The sequence below is a fragment of the Condylura cristata genome, unplaced genomic scaffold (assembly GCF_000260355.1).
Source record: "Condylura cristata isolate star-nosed mole 26May11 unplaced genomic scaffold, ConCri1.0 scaffold00010, whole genome shotgun sequence".
Lineage (NCBI taxonomy): Eukaryota > Metazoa > Chordata > Mammalia > Eulipotyphla > Talpidae > Condylura > Condylura cristata.
The window spans coordinates 44,453,595-44,479,748 of NW_004567111.1; the positions used below are offsets into that span (position 1 = coordinate 44,453,595).

At 33.2% G+C, this 26,154-nt stretch overlaps 1 protein-coding gene across 1 annotated transcript in view; it reads left to right on the forward strand.

Moving 5' to 3' along the window:
- BRCA2 (breast cancer 2, early onset) overlaps positions 1–26,154 on the forward strand; it is a 68,625-nt gene that overhangs the window by 24,792 nt on the left and 17,679 nt on the right. The window contains exons 10-15 of the mRNA XM_012723243.1: positions 814–5,685; positions 6,485–6,580; positions 12,114–12,183; positions 17,930–18,354; positions 19,012–19,193; positions 20,242–20,429. Coding sequence (XP_012578697.1) covers positions 814–5,685; positions 6,485–6,580; positions 12,114–12,183; positions 17,930–18,354; positions 19,012–19,193; positions 20,242–20,429 — 5,833 coding nt within the window. The remainder of the gene's footprint in view (positions 1–813; positions 5,686–6,484; positions 6,581–12,113; positions 12,184–17,929; positions 18,355–19,011; positions 19,194–20,241; positions 20,430–26,154) is intronic.

The window sequence follows — 26,154 nt, forward strand, 5'->3', positions numbered from 1 at the left end:
CACTCACCTAGCTGTGTTGTCTCAGTTTATATCCAGGGCTTTGTCGGGGCTGCTGGGACAAAGATCAGCAACAGGTCTGCGGTGTATCCTCAGGTCTCTGGTTCTGAGCTGCAGCCTTTTCCCACGATTTGGTTTTCTGGGTGTGCTGCATTCTCAACCAGGATGTTTACCCTAAGTTCCGATCAAGTGTTGTTTTGTGTTTTGTGCATAGGAGGCAAAGTCCTGGTCTCGATCCCCGACACTAAACATAATTAGTTTGGCTTTTTCATAAGAAATTTAGATGGTCAGTAAAATTAACCAAATAGAGCAGTTGAATTCGTTTGCCCTTATGTTTGAGATTAGGTCATCTTTCATGTGTAGATCTAATTTTCAAAAGTTGATTCCCCCCTCTGCCATATGAAAGATTGAATTAAAGGAAATGTTTGGTATGAACATTTCTTTCCTCTTCCTTCCTTTTCTGTCTCTTACCACACAAATATTAGTTATAAATTTTCTCCAGTTTTACTTTGCTATAAAATTATTTTGAATCATAATTGTGATAGTTGTCTGCTTTTTTTAACTAAGTACTAATTTTTATTAAGTTTATGCATATTATAAAAATACTAGCATCAAAAATCAACAAAACATACTAGTTTCTACTTATCTTTGGTTGGAAAATTAATCACTTCAAAGTAAAGAATATAATGCTGTTTCAATCTTATATTTGACATTTCTTACTTTTCATATAATTCTCATTTTAGACACTACCTTTTAACTTAATGAACATATTTAGTAAGTGTTTGATAATACTTTATTTCTTTGTATCTTTTTTAGGTTCATTGCATTACTCTGTCAAAAAAAAAAGTATACAGAATAATTCTGAAGAACCAACTTGGTCCTTAACTAGTTCCTTTGGGACGAATATGAGAAAATGTTCCTATAATGAAAGCATTTCTTCTAAAAAAGTATTTCAAGAACTTGATTATCAAGATCTAAAAATTAGTAAGGAAAAAACACAGTCATTTAAAGCTACAGAAACTAATTGCCATTCAGACTTACAGGAAGGACATTGTGAAGATGATCCAAAATGCCAAAGAATTTCATATATAAAAGAGGTCTTACCTGCAGCTTGTCACCGTGCACGTTCACATATAGAAGTGGAATATACTAATATTCAATTTCAGTCCCAGGAAAGCTTTTTATATGTCCATGATAATATCGCCATTTTAACTCCGAGCTCCAAGGTTCCTCTGTCAAGCCCAGATGAGAATTCTACAACAAAAGAATCATATAAGATGTCAGATAAACTAAAATGTAAGAATGATAAAGGTCGTTTTGAATCAACCAAATATATTCCCATTGAAAAGAATCCAGAAATAAGTGTTTTAAATGAAAATCCTAAAAAAGCTGAGTTACCACCTATGAAGGAACATTTGAACCAAATTCAAAATCTCACAGTAACCCAAAAAGACCAAGAAGATTCTGCTTTAGTTTCAAAAATAACTATCAATCCAAATTCTAAAGAACTTTTCCCAGACAATGAGGAAAACTTTGTCTTTCCAACTAATGAAAGAAATATCCCTGTTTTAGAAAACAGTAAAGAATTTCAGGAGGCAGACCTCAGTCATGTAAAAGAATGCAAATGCATTCTCAAGAACTCTAACACGTGTATAGACATAGATGACAAGCAAGCAATGCAGGTATTGATTACAAGAGATTTTGCTTCATCAGATGTAGTCCATGATCTTAGAGAGAAAAGAAACACTGTAAAGCAACAATACAATATGACTCTAGTTCAAGATTTGAAGTCTGATAACTCCTTGAAGACAAATGTAAAATTAAGTATAAATAATGATTACATTATGAATAAAGGAGCAGGAGTCTCAGATCCAATTTCAGATCATGATTTTGGAAATGACTTCAAAACAGCTTCCAATAAAAAGATAAAACTCTCTGAACACAATCTTAGAAAAAGTAAAATGCTCTTCAGAGATATTGAAGAACAGCATCCTATTGGGTTGGCTGATGCTGAGATTATAAATCCCTTATTAGATAATCAGAAGAAACAAAGTAAACCTCATGCACTTGATTTACAGTCAACTAATATTCTACATGGGTTCGTACAGGGTAACATATTTGTTTCTGATAGTGAAAATAGTCACACATCTCCAGTTTTATCTTTAAATCGAGATCTTTATTCAAACCTTATTTTAACACCCAGCCAAAAGGCAGAAATAACTGAACTTTCAACTATATTGGAAGAATCAGGAAGTCAATTTGAATTTACACAGTTTAAGAAGCCAAGCCTCATACCACAAAATAATACATTAGAAATGTCTAAAAATCAGATGACTGTCTTGAGTCCTACTTCAAAGGGATGGAAAGATGCTTCTCTTCAGCTCACAGTTAATGCCCCATTGGCCTGTCAGGTAAACGAAAAGAAATTTGAAGATGAAGTTGGAGTTAAGCAAAAGTTTGCTTGCTTATTGAAAACCAACTACAAAAAAAATACTTCTGCCTATTTAACAGGTAAAAATGAAGTGGAGTTTAGTGGCTTTTATTCTGCTCTTGGAACAAAACTGAATGTTTCTAGTGAAGCCCTGCAAAAAGCCATCAAACTGTTCAGTGACATTGAGAATATTAGTGAGGAAACTTCTGCAGATGTAGGTCCAGGGAATTTCTCTTCAAGTAAATATATTGATTCTGTTGTTTCAGTGTGTAAGATAGAAAATTATAATAATGAGAAAAATGATAAATGTCAAATAACATTACAAAATAATAATGAGATCACTGCTGATCTTGTTGAAGAAAAGACTGAAGATTATAAAAGCAGTAAAGAAGATGAAAGTAACAGATTTACTGGTGGGAGCAGAAACATCTATAATGTAGAAACTGCTGACAGTGATTCAAGTGAAAATGATACAGTGTATAGTCATAAAAATAAAAAGGACTTGCCATGTATTGATCACAGCATACCTCAAAAATTATCTAGCCAGAGTATGAAAGAGGGAAACACTCTAATTAAAGAAGGTTTATCAGATTTAACTTGTTTGGAAGTTGTGAAAGCTGAAGAAACATTTCATGTTAATGCTTCAAATAAAGAGGTATCAGCTGCTAGTAAGATGGAACAAAACATAAAATATTTTGACATTTTTGATTTATCCTTTCAGACTGCAAGTGGGAAAAATATCAAAATCTCCAAAGAGTCACTAAATAAAGTTACTAATTTCTTTGATGACCAATGTACAGAAAAGGAATTGAACAGCTTTTCAGACTCCTTGAGTTCTGAATTATTTTTTAACATGGATAAAGTAAACATTTCAAGTCATGAGGAAACAAGTATGGTCAAAGACAAAATATTGAAAGAAAGTGGCCCCATTAGTACTGAAAATCAATTACTGACTCTCCAGCAACTACCAGAATATGAAATCAAAAAGATCAAAAACTCTACTGTGTTGGGTTTCTGTATGGCTAGTGGGAAAAAAGTAAAAATTACAAAGGAATCTTTGGAGAAAGTGAAACATATTTTTGACGAAGAAAAACAGAGTAGTAGTGAAATCAACGTTAGTCATCAAGGCACAAAGATACTAAGGGACAGAGTGGAATGTAAAGGGCTTGAATTAACATGTGACACAGGTGAACTAACTGTTCCAAAATGTGAAAAAATGCATCAAACTCTAGAAGAAAACAAACTTGTTTCTAATCAGATTGTCACGCTACCCAGAATTCTACATGATAACTTATATAGACAAACTAAAAATAATGAAATATCAAATAATATCTCTCTGAAGATTGAAGTACCTGAAAATAAAGAGAAACAAACAGCAAAAAATCCTGTGATGTATACAAATCAATCCACGTCAGCCACTGGAAATTCAGCTTTTGCATTTTACACTGGACATGGTAGAAAAATTTCTGTTAGTCAGGCATCACTATTTGAAGCAAAAAAATTGCTTAGAGAAGGAGAATTCAATTATCAGCCAGAAAAAAAAAATGTTGCCAATGTTATGTGTTTAAAAGACTATCCTGAGGATTCTGTAGAAAGTCTTCCAAATGGAAATAGTTCAAGTAGTATCTTAACTGAAAATGACAAAAGTTATCTTTCTCCAAAACAAGATTCAACTTACTTAAGTAACAGAAGCATGTCTGACAGCTATGGGTCTCATTCTGACTTTTGTCATTCTAATGATGTATGTGATAAATCAGAAAAGCTCTCAAAAAAAATTAATAAAGCTGATGTTGAACCAAAAGTCAAGGATGTCAAAGATGGGGAAAACATGTGTTCTTCTGAAGTAACAGCTACCATACAAGGAGAAAACATATGCCGGCAAACTGTAGGTAAAGGTACGTGTGTCCAAAAACCTGTGAGTAACTCTTCACCATGCAAAAATAAAAATACAACCAGTAAGTTGGCCATAGATGATTCAGATCATTTTGAAGTAGGGCCACCTGCATTCTGTACAAGTGCTAAAATAGACTCTGTTACACCTGAAACAAGAGAGAGATTGGCATTAAGCAAAACATCGAGTAATTGCAGTGAGGTAAATAAGCAAAACATTGAGAATAAATCAGGCACTTGCCAAACAAAAATTGTGTCAGGTTATAAGACATTGAATGATTCAGAGAATATTTTCCCTAATTCTCAGGATGGTAAAGAATGTAGTACTCATTCACAAGTTTTTCCTGACATTCAATGTGAACAAATTTTACCAAATAACCAAAGTATATGTGGATCAGAGAATGTTTCTGAAATAACATCTCAGGTTAATATGAAAACTTTTGATATATATAAACTTAATAGGGAAAAGCATCCCAAATCGGGCTCTTCTACAGATACCTGTGGGATATTTAGCACAGCAAGTGGAAAATCTGTACCATTATCAGATGCTGCATTACAAAAAGCAAGACAGGTATTCTCAAATCTAGAAGATAATACCAGCCAACACTTTTGCAGAGTGTCTTCCAAAAATAATGAACATTCAGATAAGTGCACAAAGGAAAAAAGTGCTATGATGTATACTGCTCCTGAATTATCATCTGCTTTCTCTGGATTTAGTACAGCAAGTGGAAAACAGGTTTCAGTTTCTGAAAGTGCCTTAAACAAAGTTAAGGGAATGTTAGAGGAATTTGATTTAATCAGAACCAAATATACTCTTCAGCATTCACCTACATCTAAACAAGAGGCATCAGAGATACTTCCTCTCGCCTGTATTGATAACAGTACCCCAAAGCACTTTGCAAAAATCTATAATAAAGAACTTAAAGTATCACATAACTGTACTGTTGAAAGTGGTTCTTCAGAAAATAATCACTCTATTCAAGTTTCTCCATATGTTTCTCAATTTAAGGAAGACAAGCAACAGTTGGTAATAGGAACAAAAGTATCACTTGCTGAAAATAACCATCTTTTGGGAAAAGAGCAAGGTTTACCTGCAAAAACAAAAATGGAAATTGGTGAAACTGAAACTTTTTCTAATCTCTCAAAAATAAATGAAGTTTGTTCTACTTACTCCAAACATCCAGAAAACTGTTTTGAAAGAGAAACAGTGGAGATTGCCAAAGCTTTTATGGAAGATAGTGAGCTGACAGATTCTGAACTACTAAGTCATGCCAAACACTCACTTTTTTCATGCCAAAAAAATGAGGAAGCAATTTTATTAAATTCAAGAATTGGGAAAAGAAGAGGAGATTCATTTCGCTCAATTGGTAATTATCTTTTTCCTTGGGGATTGCCAGTCAGTTTTCCTTAGCAGTCCTGGCATACTGGCTTATAACAATTAGTCTTGTAAACTAAGTATATTTTTTCAGAGTTGATGTGTAGTTTGTTGCTAATATGATTTAACTCAATTCCTGAGTGTGTACTGAGAGTAGTGTTTTAAGGTTTTTAATTTTTTTAAAGGTTACTATTATAGTTATAATTGAGAAATTACTGTAGAAAGTGCAAATTTAAAAAAATTTGCACTATTAGTTTCTCTGAGTTTCAAGATGCAACTGACACTTATCGGCAATTATGAGTATAAAATAAAATAGCATATCTAAGACACTTAGCATTGAATCTGATACATAGTAGAGAGCTTTCAGTAAATGTTAGCTGCTTTTTTCTTTCTTGCTTTCTTTCCTTGGCAAATAATATCTGCTCTTAATATTATTTGGACTATAACTTTTTAAAATGTATGTTTAACAAATCAACTATTCGGTCAGTCATAATTTTTATTACCACTTACTCCAATGACCTATATAAGAAATTCTTTCTTGAGCTTAATACAAGAAAAAAGTTATGTGAAGAAATTTTGTTTTTTAGAGTTATATCTAGTGCCAGTTTATTAAAAAATAGCTTTCTGTAGTATCTTACAAGATCTGTTTATCCTAGACCCCATTATATAGTGATATTTTAAATGGTAAAAAAATAGCAATTAAATTGATAGCAAACAAATGAATTTTCTCTTTCAAAATAGAGAAATTGATTTTATTTGCTTTAAAAACATGTTTGGAAATTTCTTTTTAGGAGAACCCCCAATCAAAAGAAACTTGTTAAATGAATTTGACAGAACAGTGGGAAATCAGGAAGACCCCTTAAAGCCTTCAAAAACTACTCCAGATGGTAAAATTTGACTCTTTGTCATTTTTCTCTCTATAGGTACTACATATAATATTCTAAATTAATTTTCTCAGTTATTTTGAGTATATATATAATTGAACAAGATTTTGCTATGTAGTTTCTTAAACTTACATCTTGCCCTGTTATGTGAACTTTCCCATAATAATACTAGGAAAATATTGATATTATCCATAATTGAAGAACATAAATGATTATAAAATGACCTTTTTTTTTTTTTAAGATTTATTTATTTGTGCATACAGAACTGGGGTACAGGCCAGAGGCTTAGGGGCGGTGAAAGGCTTCACCAGAGACAGAATGGGGAGCAGAACAGGCAGATCTATGAAGTACACTGCTGAGGGGAGCAGTGGGCGGGCAGGAGAGGTCTGCCGCTCCATGTGGTCACCTCCAGGGCAGGCAGGAATCGAACTTAAGCAGAAGTGGCTTTAGCTTCTTAGTGCTGTGCTTTAACCCGCTGCGCCACCAGGGAGGGCCAAAAAAATGACCTTTGTTAAATTAAAAATAGCTGTAAGGACTAAATCCAGTTCATAGGATCCAATTAGGCTTTTGGTTTCCACCATATCACCAAAATTACTCTTCCCCAAGCCTTAGGGATCTCCATGTTGGCACAACCATTCAGCATTTCTTTTTCCTCATTTCACTCTTTTAGGTCTGTTTTAATACGTTTGTCACTTTTCTGAGCCACCCCATTCTCTTGGTTTTTTCCTATATGGCTGTTCATTTTCATTTGATGGTGGTGATATTTCCTCATTCTTTCCTTTTCCTGATGCATAGAAATGTTCCTGTCCTTTGTCCTTAGATCTCTCGTCTGCCTAAACTTCCCTGACTATCAAACTATATCTGCAAACTTAACCTGTCTTAGAACTCCAGACATATTTACTCATTTTCTGACTTAATATCGCTACTTGGATTCCTAACACACATCTCAACGTTACATAGGCCGGTGTTGAAATCTTGTCCTAATTCAATCCTTACCTCCAAACTTGGATTCTATTCTTTGCTTTCTCATTGCCACTCCACCACCTAATCACATCAAAGCCTTAATACCATCTTTTACTTGTTTCTTCACATTCCACACCCAACCCACCAAGTCCTTCAAAATATTACAAGAATCTGATCAGTTCTTCTCACCACCACCCCTACCCCTAAATTCTGAAATTTAGGATAGCTTTTACCATACTAAATTATTACTTGATAAACTTCTTTATTTTTTTTTTACTGTGAAACAGCTTTCATTTTGTTTATATGTGACTTTATTGTTTTTTTCATCATTTTTGTACAATATTTGATTTCTCCCCTTGGGTGTAATCCCCATAAAACCCCCACCACCTCATGGCCCGAGAACCATCCGCATCCTCTTTTGTGCTCTTCCCACCCCTGCTATATGTTTAAAATTTAATTTGCCACTAGCTTTGTCTTTTTTCTGCTCCCTTGTTCTGTTTCCCTATATTCCTTCTATAAATGAAATCATCTATTCTTTTTCTTTCTATTTCACTGAGCATAATCCCTTCCAGCTCCATTCATTTTGCAATGACATGAGTTTATCTTTCCCTTGTTAAATAGTGTTCCATTGTGTATATATACCATATCATCTTGATTCAGTCATCTGGTTTGAGGCATCTAGGTTTTCATATCTTAGCTACCGTAAATGTGTTGCAGTAAACATAGGAGTGTATATTTTCTTCAAAGCATTGTATTTTTGCCTTTGGGGTAGATTACTAAAAGTGGAATCACTGGGTCATGTGGTAGCCATTTTTAATAATTTGAAGACCCACCACACAGCTTCCATAGTAGTTGGACCAGTTTGAATTCCCACCAACAGTGTAAGAAGGTTCCTTTTTTTCCACATCCTTGCCGGCATGTGGCTTTGCCAATTTTTTTAAATATAGGCTATTCTCACTGGTGGGAGGTGGTATCTCATTGTGGTTTTGATTTTCATTTCCCAATTTATAAGTGATATTGACCATCTTTTCATATGCCTGTTTGTCATTTGCGTTTCCTCTTTGGAGAGGTGTCTATTTTAGCTCTTGCCCATTTTTTGACTGGATTGTTTGTTTTAGTTGAGTCATATGCACTCTTTATAGATCTTTGAAATTAGTCCCTTATCATTTGTGTAAAGTGTAAATATTTTCTTCCAATCAGTAGAGTGTGTCTTAGTGTCTCTTACTGTACAGAAGTTTGGTTTTAATGTAGTCCCAGCTGTTTTGATAAATTGTCTTTAAGCCTATGCAATATGTGAGTCTTAAGTTTTGAAAGACAGTGTTAGATTGCATTATGAATATCAACAAATCTTACCCGGTAGAAACAACTGGTTTTTAATTCCTAGAAGAAAGTAGAACATGTATTTGATTCTAAGAGTGCTGCCATTGCGTAATGTATTATTGTAACTTACTTTTGGTATCACCTTGAGTTGGTCCATGTTCAGTATTTATTTGATCATCATTATCTTATTTTTTTAATGATTTTTTTCAGCATGATCATCATCCCCCATTTGCTGGTGAATGATTCTTTTCTGTATTTCTCTATGAACATCTTCACACACAAAATAGTTGAAAGAATAACAGAATGAATACCCACATAGCCATCACCTAGATTCAATGGTTATTGTGTTATAATATAGTTATTTTGTAATAACTGTTAATTCTAATGATGTATAATATGTGGATAGATGTATAATAATGTCTGTGGTAATGTTTACGCTTTTATAAATCATATTTTATTTGAATGTTAATTTCAAGCATAATGACATTTCATAATGGTATAACCAAAAAGTCATTATTACTAAAGAAAATCGATAAAAATCTATTCTGTGGTAGTCTTCTACTTTTATTTTTACATACTAGCACTTTAAAATGACCAATCCAATTGTTTTCTAGACTTTCTCATCTGGATTTGTTTGTTTCTTCATGGTATCATTTAACTTGTTGCTCTAAACTCTGTATTAGAATTAATTGGAGTCAGGTTATGCTTTTTTTTTTGGCAAGTATGCCTCATAGAAGAGGTATTGAAGATATTGAGGAGGTATTGCATCACATCAGGAAAATATAATGTAAAATGTAATGTTTGATCACTTCATTGAAAAGATGTGTGTTCCTATTTACAACTAATAACTAATCTTTGGTACTATAACAATACTCAGTTTACCAAACAATCTTTATTTTTAACAGACAATTATTTAATTGGAGGTTGAAAAGTAGTGATTTTCAATTTCTATTATTCCTTATATATTTATTGGGTGGGATTCCAACAAGGAAGAGCATTCTCTATATAATTGGGGATAAACTATGCTTCCTAAAATGGATTAGTACTGCCTAATTTTATCAATTTTTTCATAAGAAATATTGTGATAATTAAAGCTAGTGTCAGCAAATAAACTTTTTTTTTCTGTTGACTAAAAATTTTTGGAATTTTATTTATAATACATAAATTTTTAAAATAAAATTCATTAAAAATAATGCATTTCTAAAAAAATAATGCATTTCTTTACAAAAAGAAAATTATTTTTGATGTTCAAATCATCTTAAATTTGGAGGTGAAAAACTTCAAACTATTCCCAAGGGTTTGGTTTCGTTTTGATTTCACATGTCTTAAGTGTTTGCTTTTTATTATCGCAAAAAGAATCTCCTAGCATCTCCCTGCAAATTTTTTTCCTTCCAACATAGAATCAACCCATTTTCCTAAGACACTTTCAGTGGTTAGTAGTTTATGAGAAGCAAGTTTGGGGCTGCTAGGTATGCTCATTATCAGTGGTGTTACAATTAGTGACGAAATTCTTGTTTCCTGGTAACAATACCATAATTATATTTACTTGATCCTGCAGCAGTGGGTCTCACACTTTTTGGTCTCAAAATCTCTTCATACTCTAAAATTAACTGAGAATCCCAAAGAATATTTGTTTCTAGGAATTGTGTCTATTTGTATTTACCACATTAAATGTTAAAACTGAGGAATTTTTATATTTGTAACAGTGTACATTGATCATTTGGAAAGCATTAGTTCATAGAGTTACACAAGTTTTATGAATACTACACATCTTATTGTACAATATTAACCATTTTTGTTAACTGTTATCACTGATCTTATGTGGACAGTTTACGTATTGGGTAACTGTCATGGCAAAAGGTCTAAACACAGAGCTTCTAAATAAAATACCAATTTTCAGTTAATAGCTTGAATTTTACCTTTGACAACAAATATTATTGTTTTCTTTGTAGTGAAAAAAGCTCATTTTATTAATTTTTGAATAAATGTTTGCTGAATATACAAGTGAACAACTATAGTTTATCAGTAATTCAAGTGCAAATGGAATTCTATTTAAAAATACTAGTGTAGCTCATACACTTCATTGGGATAATCATTACAAGTCTACAGCCACATACAACACAATGAAAATGTTGACCATGAGAAAGACATATATCATTATAATTATAATAGTTTTGTCAGCCTTATATCAAATGGGTCTTGTCCCTGATCTGTAGATTCCCAGGATCTCCCTTTAGAGACTTTTTTCTTACAGAATATAAATGTTTTCAAATTTAAAATACCAGTGTTAAAACTAACAATAAAACTGCTAAGAAAAGCTTCAGAATTCTTTACAGGTTTTGTCCTAAGACTATCATTAAGAATGTATGTGTGTCTAGTCAAAGAATATGTAGTCAAAGAATTTTCTTCAAATGTCCCTCAAAATGATTTTTTGTATGTGATTACCAATTTGAAAATTGTTAGATTTGTTTTGATTTGGTTGGAATTTTACTATTTGCTGCTTTAATTTTGTATTTGATAAATAAAACATTTTATTCCTCTAAGTATAGAAAGATATACTTGGAGAAGTGTTAACTACCTATATTCCCTCCATATATTTCATCACTTTCCCCACTTCTTGCTCACTTATAGGTAACTATTGTTAATGGCTTTTTATATATTCTTTTAGGTTTCTTTCTTTTTTTTTTAAAAAAAAAGGCTATGGATGCACTCATTACCTATATCATTCAGATGCATATACTGTTTTGTACCTTCTTTGTTGTTTACTTAAGAATTTATCTAGAGACCTTTCTTATGGTTGCATTATACTTAACATATGGTTATGTTAATAGATTCTAGTTTATTCAAATAGTCCCCTCTTAGTGGATTAAATGAAGGTTTGTAAAATACAAGTTATATGCTGAGAATAAGTAATATCTAAAGTTTAGTTTCTAAACCTTCAAAAAATGAATTTTAAATTTGATATTTGTATTGATATATTGACAGCTAATACCTTTGAGTAATGATTAACATCAGTTAAGTAAATTTATGCTGACTTTTTAAATGTTTACAATGTAAGTTATTTGGTATATAGTTTATCAATTTGTAAATGTATTTCTCTTGGTAGTTACTAAGTATTTGTACTGGAAAAGTTTTTAATTGTTTTAATTTTTGTGCTGATGTTTACAATAATGTGTAATGCACTTAGGAAATAAAATCATTAGGTTTTCATTATTACATAATGTAATATATAATGTAAAATAATATTTTCTAGGCACAATAAAAGATAGAAGATTGTTTATGCATCACATTTCTTTAGAGCCAATTACCTGTGGACCCTATTGGTAAGACATGTTCAAATTTTTAAAAATTCTACTTCTATAGTATAGGAAAAGTGTGAGCTTTTAAAATAAATAATTGATTAAATGAGCTAAAAGTAATGGCACTAATATTTGGTAAAGAAGTTAATACCTCCCTTTTTGAAAACTTACATCAGAGTAAATAATTCCATACTTTGGTAGTACTCTAGTGCTATTCACATTATCACCTTATTTTTTTAGTTTCATAAAAAAGGAAACTAAACCACAATAACAAAAAAGGAAATTGGAGGAAATAGACAATATGAGGAAAAGAAATTACTAACGTCAAGAAAGAGAATTAATATCCTTAAAATAGGAACAAGTTGCTGTCGAAAGAGGCTTTAAAAACTAAAAATAGGATGACTGACAGAAATAAATTAACTCACTAGCAGAAACAGAAGATAAAAATTAAAAAGTTGCCCAAATGTAGAGGGAAAATGTTTAAAAAGATATCAGAAAAGTCAGTTTTATGGGTGTAGCATCCAAAAATTCAGAGTTTGACGAAGAAAAAATAGGAGAAATGACAAATTTTCTAAGAAAATTTACCAATGTCAAAGGTTATGAGTTTCCTCTGTTGAAAGGTCACCCTGAACAAGCAGATGAATGAAAATGACCCAACATTAAGGTATGTTCATGTGAAATTTTAAGAACAAAAAGGAACCTTAAAATTTCCAAAGTGATGACATGGTTTCAAACAGTTTCAAAAGGTATGTGAGTTCTTTCATTGACAACAATGGAAATTAAAAAGATTGTAGATTGTATGTATAGTACAGTAATACCTTTAAAATGGTTTGCACCTAAAAAAATCCTATCACTGATCAAAAGTCAATTGTTGAGGGTAGACATTTTTCTGATATGTAGGTATCAAAAGATTTATCTCCCATGTACTTTTCTAAGGAAGCTAAGCAATCAAATATATAGTCAGGGAGGAAGTTATGGAATTGAGAAAACAGGAGGGAAGCAAAGGGAGTCCTTAAGGTGGTATTGAAAGGGGATACCAAAACGAGAGTAGTGTTACTAAGACTCAATTGTGGCTACACCATTTTAGAACAGAAGAATAGGGCCCTGAAAGAGATAAAAGTAAAGCAATAACTGAAGTGTTTTTTGTTCATTAGAAAACTTATTAGTGAAGATGTTTAATTTGCATATACACTTTACTTTCATTACCTTCTAAAACTTCACTAAAAGAACAGCAAGAGAACTTACAGCCATGCATGTGCACAATAGTGTGTGTGTGTGTACACATACACAGAAAAAAATGGAAAAGAAGACCACAGTAACTAAATTTCTCAGCATGCAGGCAAAAACTAATTTGGGGGAAAGGAGACAAGAGAGACAATGATTTTATACCTAGGGAAACTTCACAGACTGAAGAATTGATGAATCTTCAGAAATATAGTGAAGAAAGGAGCCAAAATGAAAGACTATATTGAAAATGTACAACTGTCTTGTTAACTCTAACAAAAACTAGAGGTTAAATCTCCAGTAAATGCCACAGAGTTTATTTATTTTTGAACACCTAGGCATGGCTATAAACACAACTATGTACTGGAAGCATATTTAACTTCCAGATTTGGAAACTTTCAGTTACTCAATAGCAAGCTTATATTAGCAAAGTCCCATCTATTTGCCAAGAGCTTCCAAACAGCTTTTTGATCCCCCACTCTTAAATGTGGACATAGAGAGATTAACAAACATTATTTCATATTACAATAAGCAAGAGTAAACTAACTAAAATCAAACTAATGAAATAACTGTAAAACACTATTCATGAAGGAGTGAAAAATTTGATTGATGAGCAGAATGCAAGTAGGTTTTTTTTATGTATATTTTTTTTGTGAATAAATAAATACATAGAAACTTAAAGTTTTAAAAGACATTTACTTCAAAGGAAAACAAAACTTGTGAAAAAAGGAAACACAATCATAATATATTACATGTAAATATTAATATTTTATACTAATATAACACTGATCTGTAAAATAGTCAAATGTTAATACTGACAAATTCAAATACGTAATTTGAGAAGACAGGGAAAGAATGTGTTTGGTAAAACAGTGGGGGGGTGTGGTATTGACAAAGCTAAAAGTTCATTTTCCATAATGACAGCAGAAATAAGAGGATTTTTAAGCCCAAAATATGATTTGTTTTCATGTTATTTTTTTCAAATACAACTATTTGTGGCATTATTAAAATAGTCTTTGAATTATTTTTCTGGAATATAGCTTTCAGTAAGCTACAGATATATCTGCTATGGAATATAGAACACCTGGTGATTATTTTTTATCAAAAACATAATATTAAATAAGGCAAATGTTTAGTTATCTATCTTTATCTTCTCTTAACTTATACATATTATAGGAAAATAGTTTTGTGCATTGACAAAGTAAATTGAGCACCTAGTTTTTCCCATGTTAATGGTTATAAAAATTTGTAAGTCTAACTCAGATTAGTAGTTTGAGAGCCAGACTTGAAAGAAGAACTACTATAATATACAGTAAGTCTTAATTTAACATCATAGATAGGTTTTTAGAAACTGCAATTTTTCATTTTTTAAGATTTATTTATTTATGCATACAGAAATGGGGCACAGGCCAGAGGTGCAGGGGCAGTGAAAGGCTTCACCAGAGTCAGAATAGGGAGTAGAACAGGCAGATCATCAAAGCACACTGGTGAGGGGAGCAGCAGGCTGGTCAGGAGAGGTTTGCCATGCCATATGGTCACCTCCTAGGGGCTGGAATGGAACTCATGCTGAAGTGGCTTTAGCTTCTTAGTGCTGTGCTTTAACCTGCCACACCACCAGGGAGGGCCAGAAACTGCAATTTTATATAAAACAAAGTATAGTAGAAGCAGACCTGAATAGCTTGGCCTGGATTGTTTTTTTCCCATCAATGTTCAACAAAATAATCAAGGACCTACAATACTAAAATAGATTTAACAATACTAAAATAGATATAACAGTGATTTGAAAACAGAAAATTGGTAGCTAATCATGTGACAAAAGTTGAACAGGGAAAGTTATTTAAGATAGATATCAAGAATGCTTGGTGAAGGATGGGTCTCCAAATTCTAGAACCACTGAAAAGTGGTGTGACATTAACAAGCAGGATTTCACAAGCAATGGTGTAGGGTAAAGACTGGAATGAAACAAACAGAAATAAATTGGAATCAAATTAAAAGTTTGTATTATTCCCGACAAGTTAAAACTATCAAGCTGGGTAAGTGGTGGTTTGTCTTTGGAAGTTTCTAAGAAAAGAGCAACATAGGTAGATTTTATCTTGGATATATACCAAAGCAAACCTGTTTGAAGATTTTAAGGAAGTAAAGATTTCCATTTAATTCAGGTGGTAGCAAATAAGTGGACTATAGATTGATTCAGTTCTATCTGGTCAGTAGCAATTTACCAAGAGACAAAATATCTCCACTTACTCATCTTAATCATAACATGATCCTCATTTTCATAGTACCCTTACTTAAAAGAAATCTATGAAAATAAGGTTGGAAACAGCTTGGTTTATTAATTCTGGTGCACTAGATCTTATATATCTAGAATATATATCTATTCAAGGAAATTCGTTCAGCAGTTGTCCTCTCTTCATCTCTAATTTGTTTCTCTCTCTGTCATTAGTCCCTTCAGTGAAATTAGTTGCTTTGTATCTCTCACTATAAAGAGAAAAGCCTTTCTTGATGTTTTTAATCCTGCCAGTCTATCTCTTTGATCCTCTTAAAGCGTTATAACCCTTTAGAATTGTCTATATATACTCAAATATATTCCATATGTCTTCTCTGAACATCATATTGGTCCAGCTACCTACTTGACATTTTTACTTTGGTGACTAATAGACCTATTAAACTTAACATGTCCAAAGCTGACATATGTTAGCCTAATCTGTTTTCATATAAAAGACTAACAACTCTGCTTTCATATTGTATATAAAATACATTTACTTCTCACTACTAACTCATAGTTCAAGACATCATATAACTGGATTATTTCAGATAACTAGTATCCCCATTTCCGACTTTGCTCTCATCTCCCGCCCTTTGCACAATGTATTGGCAATGAAGAAGCCAGATTATATCATTTTTTTACTCAAAATTATTCCACGACTTCCCTCTTAGAGTTAAAGCCCAAGTTCTTACTGTGATGTTCATGTACTGCCAAGATTTGACCTTTGCTACCTTTCCAATCTCAAATACTAATTTGCCTTCTGTTCAGTCTGCTCCAGATTAACTGTGTCTAAGCCTTGAAATGTGCTGTTTGTTTGGTTGAAACAGTCTTCTCTTAAATTCTTTCATTGCTTTCTCCTTTGCTTCCTTACGGTCTCTGTACACATGTCACTATCAATAATGCCTTCTTCACCACTCTATATAAAATATCACTAATTTAGCTCTACTGGACACTTCCTGCCCCTTTTATTGTACCTTGATTTTCTCCCTATCAATGAGCATGCTTGTTTTCCTCCACTAGAACATAAGCTTGATTCAGTCTGTTACGTAGTAGGAACTCATTAAACTTTTTATGGGTAAATGAATGGATAACTAAATGAAGTTACCTAGAACTCAAGTTCCAAGTTTTCGGGGTTGACTGAAGAAAATATGGGGTTTTCAATAAGGTACCAAATATTAGGAAGAACATGTATTCTAAGGAAGGTGATAAATTTAGTTTTGGACATATGGTGTCTATGGAACATAAGGGTAAAGATTGCTGATGCTATGTGTAGTTCAAAGTATAAACCTTGAAGGGGAAAATTCAACAATGAAGATGTTGTTTAATATTTTTATAGTTTTATAATGTAGATGATAATTTAAACAATAGAGATGATTTATATCACCTAAGGAAGAAGTTAAACTTTAGGAAAGGGAATATTTTTAATACTTAGGAAGAGGAAAGGAGGAAGAAAAAGAAATCAGGAGACAAAGGTGTTGATATTAATGGTAAGAATTTTAAGAAGAAAATGTGGAGAGGTTGAACAGAATGAGTTTACTCTGTAAGCAGTTTCATTTTGCATCTTGGAGCTTATTTATTGAGAAACAATTTGTAGAGTAATGGGCGAAATAAGAGTTCAGTGAGTGGAAATTGAGGAAGTGAAAATGGCTAGTGTAGATTACATTTTTCAGATGGTTGCCATGAAGCGTGAAATAACTGAGTATTGGCTTAAAGTGGAATTAAGGCTGAGTAAAGGGTGTTTTAAAGATGAGTGAGGACTTCTGGCTAAATGAAAGAAGTAATTAAAAATAGAAATGTGGCAGAAAGTGAAAAGAAAGGGGTGGAATTATAGTTGAAAGAGTGGAATGAGACTCCTAAGAAGACTGAGTTATTAGGTGGTTTTAAGAGTACAGGTGAAGTTATTAGCGTTGGGAAGAAGACAAATATACTTCGTTGGTAAGGTAAAGAGGATAAATAATAAATAAGGAGTACTGTGATAGAACTGAAGTGGGAAAAATAGAAGCTCCATGTTTGACTTTTATTATATGAAGTTGGAGGTAAAGTACAAAGACTGAGAGTCAATATTGTGTGTGGGTGGTGTGTATGCACATACATATCTAAAATAGTTATACAGATTTGGAAAGGGTGGTTATTTTGGAATGTCAGCAATAACAGTGAATGAATGCAAAAACAGTTATCAGGATAGGATTGTCAAGTAAGCAATGAGAGCCTATTTACTAGTGAATGAGAACCTATTTACTAGTGAATAATCAAACTTAAATATTTTCTTCCCAACTGTAGCACAACTAAGGATCAGCAAGAAGTAAAGCGTCCAAATTTCACTGTACCTTGTCAGGAATTTCTGTCTAAATCTCATTTTTATACACATCTGACTTTGGGAAAATCTTCAAGCAATTTACCAATCACAGAACAGCCTTACAAAGTTTCTGTCACAAGAAATGAAAAAAGGAAACACTCAAGCACTACAGGCAAACTAATGAAAGTATTTGTTCCACCTTTTAAAACTAAGTCACACTTTCAAAGAACTGAACAGTTTATTAGCAGGATCACTAACTTGGAGGAAAATAAACACAAACCAAAAATTATAGATGACCATGGCTCTGGTGATAGCGAAAATATTACTGACAGTGAAATTCATCAATGGAACAAAAATAACTCCAATCAAGAAGCAACTACAATCTTCACTAAGTGTGGAGAGACTTTAGGTATAATTTCAAAATTGTGTGACAGTTTTGCCTTCCAGTTATTTCTCATATTAAATAATGCCTCTTTTATTGTAGTATTTTCAAAATGCTTTTACTTATTTTTAAAGATTTATTTATCTATGCATAGAAGATCTAGGCCAGAGATGGGTTGAGGAAGTGCGAGGATTCACTCAAGACAGTGCAGAGAGCAGAACAGGTGGATTTACTGAAATATGCTGATAACAGGATCAGTGGGTGAGACAGGAGAGGGCTGCTTTACCATACATGGCTTGCTGCCTAGCCAAGGACTAAACTCTGGCAATACAGGAGATAGCACTGAGACTTAACCCCTGGGCTAGTAGGGAGGCCCTCAAAATATTTTTAATGCTTTAACTTTTCTAAGTCCAAAGATTAGGTCTGAATTCTATTTTATTTCAAAGTACCTACTAAGGACGTTACTTTTAAAAAGTTAGTAGACAATCTAGGATTGCCATTGCAGTATATTTTATCATAATATTTTCTGCCAAATTTGAAATAAAAATCTGTTGCTGTTCTTTGTAAGTTGAAACTTTTCCTCCTTAAGGATTTCAAACTAGAGCAAATTGATAATTTTGTAAAGCAAACATGTACTTTTTCAATTTTATATTCAATTTTATTTTTTTGCTAATTCCTTGATAGATTTAACTTCAGTTCTTCAGAATGCCAGAGATATACAGGATTTACGAATTAAAAAAAAACAAAGACAATGTATTTCTCCACAGCCAGGCAGTCTGTATCTTGCAAAAACATCCACTATTACTAGACTCTCTCTGAAAGTAGCAGTAGGAGGCCAACGTCCCTCTGCATTTTCTCCTAAACAGGTATGCTTTTGTATAGAATACCATTCACTTTTGTAGCAAATGTAATCTTATTAAGTAATATTTCTAAGATCTATTAAAAAGACAACCATGTAAGGATGGATGAATGAAAGCATGCTTCCTCGTCAGGCTACACACCCTCTGCTGCCTAGTCATGTCAGAGTGACCTGTACTTCAATCTATTTCTCTTTCCCCTTCAAAACTTCCTTTATTACTGTACTGTCAGAAAAAAATAGTTTTCTTGAACTTATGTGAATAAATCAGAGCCTAGAACTTATAGTAGCCATATACATTTTTAAAACAGGATTCTTATTAAGGCAGTACTAGTTTGTTAGAATTTTAGGTAGTAAAGAATTAAAAATAATACTGATAATCGTTAGCATTTATTATTTGATATGTGCTAAGCACTCCTGGAAACTACATATATTGCTTATAGATTAATCTTTCTAAACACTCTCAATGGTAATATTATTTTGTCTGTCATTTTATAGATTAATGTACTGACGTATAGATTTAGTAACTGCCAATGTCATTTAGTAAATGGGAAAGCCACAATTCCAAAGTAATGAGTCAAACTTCATAGTCAAGTCTGATAAAAGGAAAAGCTATTTTAGGGGTAGTCATGTGCTTTGAAAGTAGACAAGGTCTGTATAACAATCTTATCTCCAAATTCCAAAACTTTTCACTATTCTTTCCTTTCTAATTCATTTTGACTTGAAAAGTTTCTCACAGTACTATTTTTTTGTCCCAATAATAACCTTCTATGGCAGATAGAGCAGGAAGCACATACACAAGATAGGAAAAAGGTACAGCACACTCTTGGATATATGGGTCTCTCATGTTAAGATTTTTAGCTTCCAGGAAGTAAGTTAAATATTTTCATATATATAGTTTCATTGAACTTATGTGAATAAATCATAGTCCTGAACCTGCTAGTAGCTATATATTTTTTTTGTAATATTCAGTTTTAGCTTATTTTCATTCTCTGAACCATGTTCTTTTGTATAATTTTGTTTTCCATACATCAATTTTTTCTTTTTTTTTTCTACAGCTATACATGTTTGGTATTTCTGAACATTGTATAAAAATTAACAGCAAAAATGCAGAGTCTTTTCAGTTTCACACACAGGATTATTTTGGTAAAGAAGTTTTACGCACTGGGAAGGGAATACAGTTGGCTGATGGTGGATTCCTCATACCCTCCAATGAAGGAAAGGCTGGAAAAGAAGAATTTTATAGGTATTCGTATATTAACTTACATATTCCATCATCCATCTTTATCTCACAATTCCCTCCTTTTTCCTCTCTCTTGAACTTAAAATGTTGCCTAGAAATCAGATTTTTATGCATTGAATCCATTTAAGTGCATTGTTCAATTGACATTCTGTTGAAATATTTTGAAAAGTGTTTGGGATTAACAAATTAGTGAATTGCATTTTTTTAAGTTGACCATTTTGAATGCATTTACAAAGTAAGACTAATCAGAAAAATTATTTGAGTTGGTATATTAGACTCTTTCATAGTGTCTTTCGGTAAACATTTAAATACTAACTTCATCAGAAATGCTCAACTATCAGAATAAATAATCTCATAAACATTAATAATTGAGAAAACAATATAACCAGTTAGGATTCTAAAGTTAAAAGACATAATTTAAAATTTTGCTCTCATGCTGCTTTATGCCAATGGCAAGAGATGGGAAACTACTCTGGTGCCCCCCATTTTAAACATTTTTAAAGGACAAGTTTATTAGAAAATGGAAGAAGAAAAAGAGAGGCACCTGCATTGTCACAGGTGGGCAGGAAAGCTGTTGCTTTTTGAAACCTTTGTACATCTATCCAAAATGTATAATTTTAAGGAAGATTAACAGCATTTTTTCCTTAAATTTTGTTATGCTTTTGCTATTTTTTGTTAAAGATTTATTTATTTATTTATGCATACAGAACTGTGGTACAGGCCAGAGGTGGGAAGTGTGAGACACAGTGAGGAGCAGAATAGGCAAATCGACAAAGTACACTGCTGAGGGGAGCAGTGAGTGGGTCAGGAGAGGTCTGCCACGCCATGTGGTCACCTCCAGGGCCAGGGATTGAACTGGCACTGAAGCAGAGCCGCTAGCTTGCAGTGCTGCACTTTAACCCACTGTGCCACCAAGGAGGTCGTCCCGCTTTTGGAATTTTTTTTTTTTTTTTAAGATTTATTTATTCGTACAGAACTGGGGTACAGAGATGCGGAGGGTGAGAGGATTCACCAGAGACAGAGTGGGGTACAGAACAGGCAGATCGATGAAGTACAGATGAAGTACACTGCTGAGGGGAGCAGCGGGCGGGTCAGGAGAGGTCTGCCACACCATGTGGTCACCTCCGGGGCAGGCGGGGGTCGAACTCATGCGGAAGTGGTTTAAGCTTCTTAGTGCTGTGCTTTAACCCGCTGCGCCACCAGGGAGGGCCCCGCTTTTGGAATTTTTTAAAACAAGAGTATTATTTACATCTTGTCTCACTATGAGAAATTAATCAGTTCTAGTTGAGAAATTATGTTTTAAAACAGATTTTCTTGCGTTAAGTAAACTTTTATAGAGATTGTGATTATTCTGTAATCATGTACACATGGTTGATAATTGAATGTTGAAGCTCTAATAAGTTGGGTTTTGATCATGCAACAAGTATTTATTAAGTATCTACTATGTGCCAAGTACGATTCTGGGTGTTAGGGGTACAAAACAAAGCAAAAAATCTCTACTAAAGTCATAGATGCTTGTGAAGGGGCCTGTGGTGAGGAAAGAAGGTTTGCAAAAAGAAGTAAGTGTTAATATTAGAAGGTGATAAATATGAATATAACTAAAGCTGAAAGAGTTAGGAAGAATTGCAATTCTGGGATAATATAAGTGGTCAGAAATTCAAGGGAGTAAACATGGGGCCATCTGGGGTAGTGCATCCCAGCCTCTAAAGCACAGCATATTGGAATGTGAAGGAGCATATTTAATTGAGCATCAGGAGGAAAGTTAGGATAGCTAGATAAGAGTGTTAAGAGAAAAGGAGTAGATGAGGTAGAGAGGGAGGATTTTATGGACCTTCATAAGAACTTTTAACTTATACTCTCATTTTTCTTTTTGTTATTTAATTTGGGAGGGGCTACATTTTTGCTCTTCCTATGTGTACATGGTCTAGTTACCCTCCATCAAACTACCCAGGCCTATACCCCATTTATGTCTATCCTCCTCCCCTTTCTTCTCACCATACCCCGACTGTGTTCTCTCTGGTAACCATTATATTCTTTCACTGAGTTCAAGATTTATTCCCACTATACTTTGCCTGTGTGTTTTTCTTGGTTATTTATATTCCACAGATGAGTAAAACTATCCAATTACTTTAACTTTTTGACTTATTTCACTTAATATAATCATCTCTAGGTCCATCCATTTTGTGCTGGTTTTGTCTTTTTTCACAGATGTATAGTATTCTGTGACTCCTTTATCCATTCATTTGTTGAAGGTCACTCGGGTTGGTTCAGTGACTTGACAGTTATAGACAGTGCTGACATATACATAGGAATAGATAAATCTGACCTAGACATAAGAACGGAAACCATAAAATACCTAGAAGCAAAGATGGGTCAAACACTTCACGACATACACTTTAGCGACATCTTTAAAGACAGAGCACCCAACGCCACAATAGTGAAGGCAAAGATAAATAGATGGGACTACATCAAGTTAAAGAGCTTCTGTACAGCAAAAGAGACATTACTAAAAACAAACAGAAAGATCACTAATTGGGAAAACATTTTCTCACACAAAAGTAGCGATAAAGGAATAGATAAATCTTTTTGTATTAGAGTTTTGCATGTTTGGATAAATATGTAATAGAGGTATTACTGGATGATAAGGAATTTTCATAAGAAATATCCATACCATTTTCCACAGGGGCTGCCCCAACTTGCATTCCCACCAACAGTAGATGAGAGTTCCTTTTTTTTTTATATCAACCTCACCAACTTTTGTTGATAACATTCTTATTTATATGGCCTGTTCTCAAATTTGCATTTCCCATATAATAAGTGATGTTTAACAATTTTTCATGTCTGTAGGCCATCTGAATGTATTCTTTAGAAAAGTATCTACTCATTTTCCCATGTTTTGATTGGATTGTTTGTTTGTTTATTGGATTGTATAAGAACTTTCTAAATTTTCAAGATTAGCTTGTTAGATGTGTGATATGCAAATATTTTCCCCCATTCAGTAGGTTGCCTTTTTGCTTTGTAGTGGTTTTATTTGAAATATAAAATCTTTTGAGTTTGATGTAGTCCCACTTGTTTATTTTTGCAGGTCCATCTCTTTTGTTAAGTTTACTCCCAAATATTTCATTCTTTTTCACAAGATTGTAATAGGTTTGTATTCCGTTTTCCCTTTCTTCTAATACATTGCTTGCATAGAAAAATGCCACTGATTTTCATGTATTGATTTTGCATTTGTTTCTCTTGCTATTGGAATTGTGCCCAAATATATCTTTGTAGTAGTTGTCCTGTGATGCATTCTGTAGAATTTCAGGTACTTTGTGGGTTTGGCTCTAAATATTCAGATCTTTAATATATTTTGAATTAAGTTTTGTGGTGGAATTAAGTATGGGTCTTTTTCATTGTTTGCAAGTGGCTATCCATTTTTCCCAAACCATTTATTGAAAATGTGTTCTTTTCTTCATTGTATGGCTCTAATTTCTTTGTTATAGATTAACTGCCCATATTTGTGTTGATTTATCTCAGGGCTTTCAGTTTTATTCCATTGGTTTTCAAATAGCTAAAACAATCCTTAAAGAAAAGGAGAAAATAACCAAAGTACTTTACCAAGAAGCCTTTAGAAATAAAAAATGAGTAAGTGGCAGGAGAGAAAAGTCATAGCTATTTGGGGTATTTGTGATTTTATATATATTACACTGAGTCTGTAAATTACTTTGCGTAATACAGCCATTTTAATGATGCTAATTATTCCAATCCATGAACATGGGATAACCTAACTTTTTTGTGTATCTTCTTTTATTTCCTTTAACAATGTTATGGTTTTCAATATACAGGTCCTTCTCTTTTGTTAAGTTTATTCCCAAGTATTTCATTCTTTTTCACATGATTGTAAGTAGAATTGTATTCCTGTTTCCCTTTCTTCTAATATATTGTTTGCATAGAGAAATGCCACCAATTTTTGTGTATTGCTTTTTCTCTACTGCCACTTACTCATTTATTACTTCTAGAGGCTTCTTGGTAAAGTATTTTGATTTCTCAAACTATATTAACAAGTCATGTATACAAATAGTGATTAGCTTCCCTACTTCTTTTCTAATTTGGATTCCTTTTATGTTTTTTTTTGGCTAATTGCTTTTGGCTAGGGCTTCCAAACTATGCTGAGTATTAATGGTGATAACAGACATACTATCTTATTTCTGATCTTAGTAGGAATGGTTTTGTTTTCACCATTGAGTATGATGTTGATTGTGGACTGTCATATGTGGCTTTTATAACATTCAGATATGTTCTACTTTTTTTTTTTTATAAGATTTATTTATTCATACAAAAACTGGGGAACAGGTCAGAGGTACAGGAGAGAGAGGGTAAGAAGAGTCCCCAAAGACAGAGAGGGGAGCAGAACAGGCAGATGTACTGAAATACACTGCAACAAGTCAGAAGAGGTCTGCTGTACCTTGTGGGTCACCTCCCTGGTTGGGATCAAACTGGTTTTGCTGTGGCTGCAGATAGCTTCATAGTGCTGTGCTTTAACTTGTTACACCACCAGGGAAGACCTCCTATTCCCTTTTTTTTAGTGTTTTTATCGTAAGTGGATGTTGAATCTTTTATGCTCTTTTGGCATCTATTGAGAAGGTCATGTGGTTTTATCTTCATTTTTGTTGATCTGATAAATGACATGGATTGATTTTCATATGTTGAACTCGGCTTGCATTCCCAGAATGAAGCTAATTGATCATGGTGTATGATCAATTGATATCTTGATATCTTGCTGTATTTCATTTGCTGGTATTTTGTTGACAATTTTTGCATCTATATTCATGAGAAATATTGGTCTGTCGTTTTTCTATTTTTGTACCATCTTTGATTTGGGTATCAGTGTGATGTTTGCCTCATGGAATGTGATTTCCTCCCTCTTTTTTTTTTTTTTTTTTTTTGCATGACTTGAGTAGCTTTTTGAAAATTAGGTAGACTTCATTGGCAACTACATCTGGTCCTGGACTTTCATTCTTAGAGATTTTTTTTTTTTTTGAGAGGTTTTTTTTTTTTATTACTCTGAGTTTCAGCACTTATGATTGGACTTTTTGCTGTTTCATCCTGATTCAATCTTGAGTCTAAAACTTTGTCTTCTCCTAGGTTGTCTAGTTTGTTTCATAAAGGCTTTTGTAATAGGGTCTTTATGATCCTATGTGTTTCTGCTCTTTCTGTTGTAATTTTACCTCTTTTATTTCTGATTTTATTAATTTTGGATTTCCCACTTTTCTTTGTAAGTAAGCATAACAATGGCATGTCATTTTTTTGTTCATTAAAAGAATATATCTTGGCCCTTCCTGGTGGCGCAGTGGGTAAAAGCACAGCACTAAGAAGCTAAAGCCACTTCCGCATGAGTTTGATTCCCGCCTGCCCCAGAGGTGACCACATGGTGCTGCAGACCTCTCCTGACCCGCCCGCTGCTCCCCTCAGCAGTGTACTTCATCAATTTACCTGTTCTGCTCCCCACTCTGTCTTTGGTGAATCCTCTCACCGCTCCTGCACCTCTGGCCTGTACCCTAGTTCTGTATGCATAAATAAATAAATCTTAAAAAAAAAAAAGAATATATCTTGATTTCTCTGATTTTTTTGGATTGTTTTCTGTTTCACTTAATTTATGTTTTTTTTTTTTTCTTCCGTAGGTTTTTGGATGTTTTTGTTCTTTTTCTAGTTCCTTAAGCTTCAGCATTACATTGTTAATTTGAGG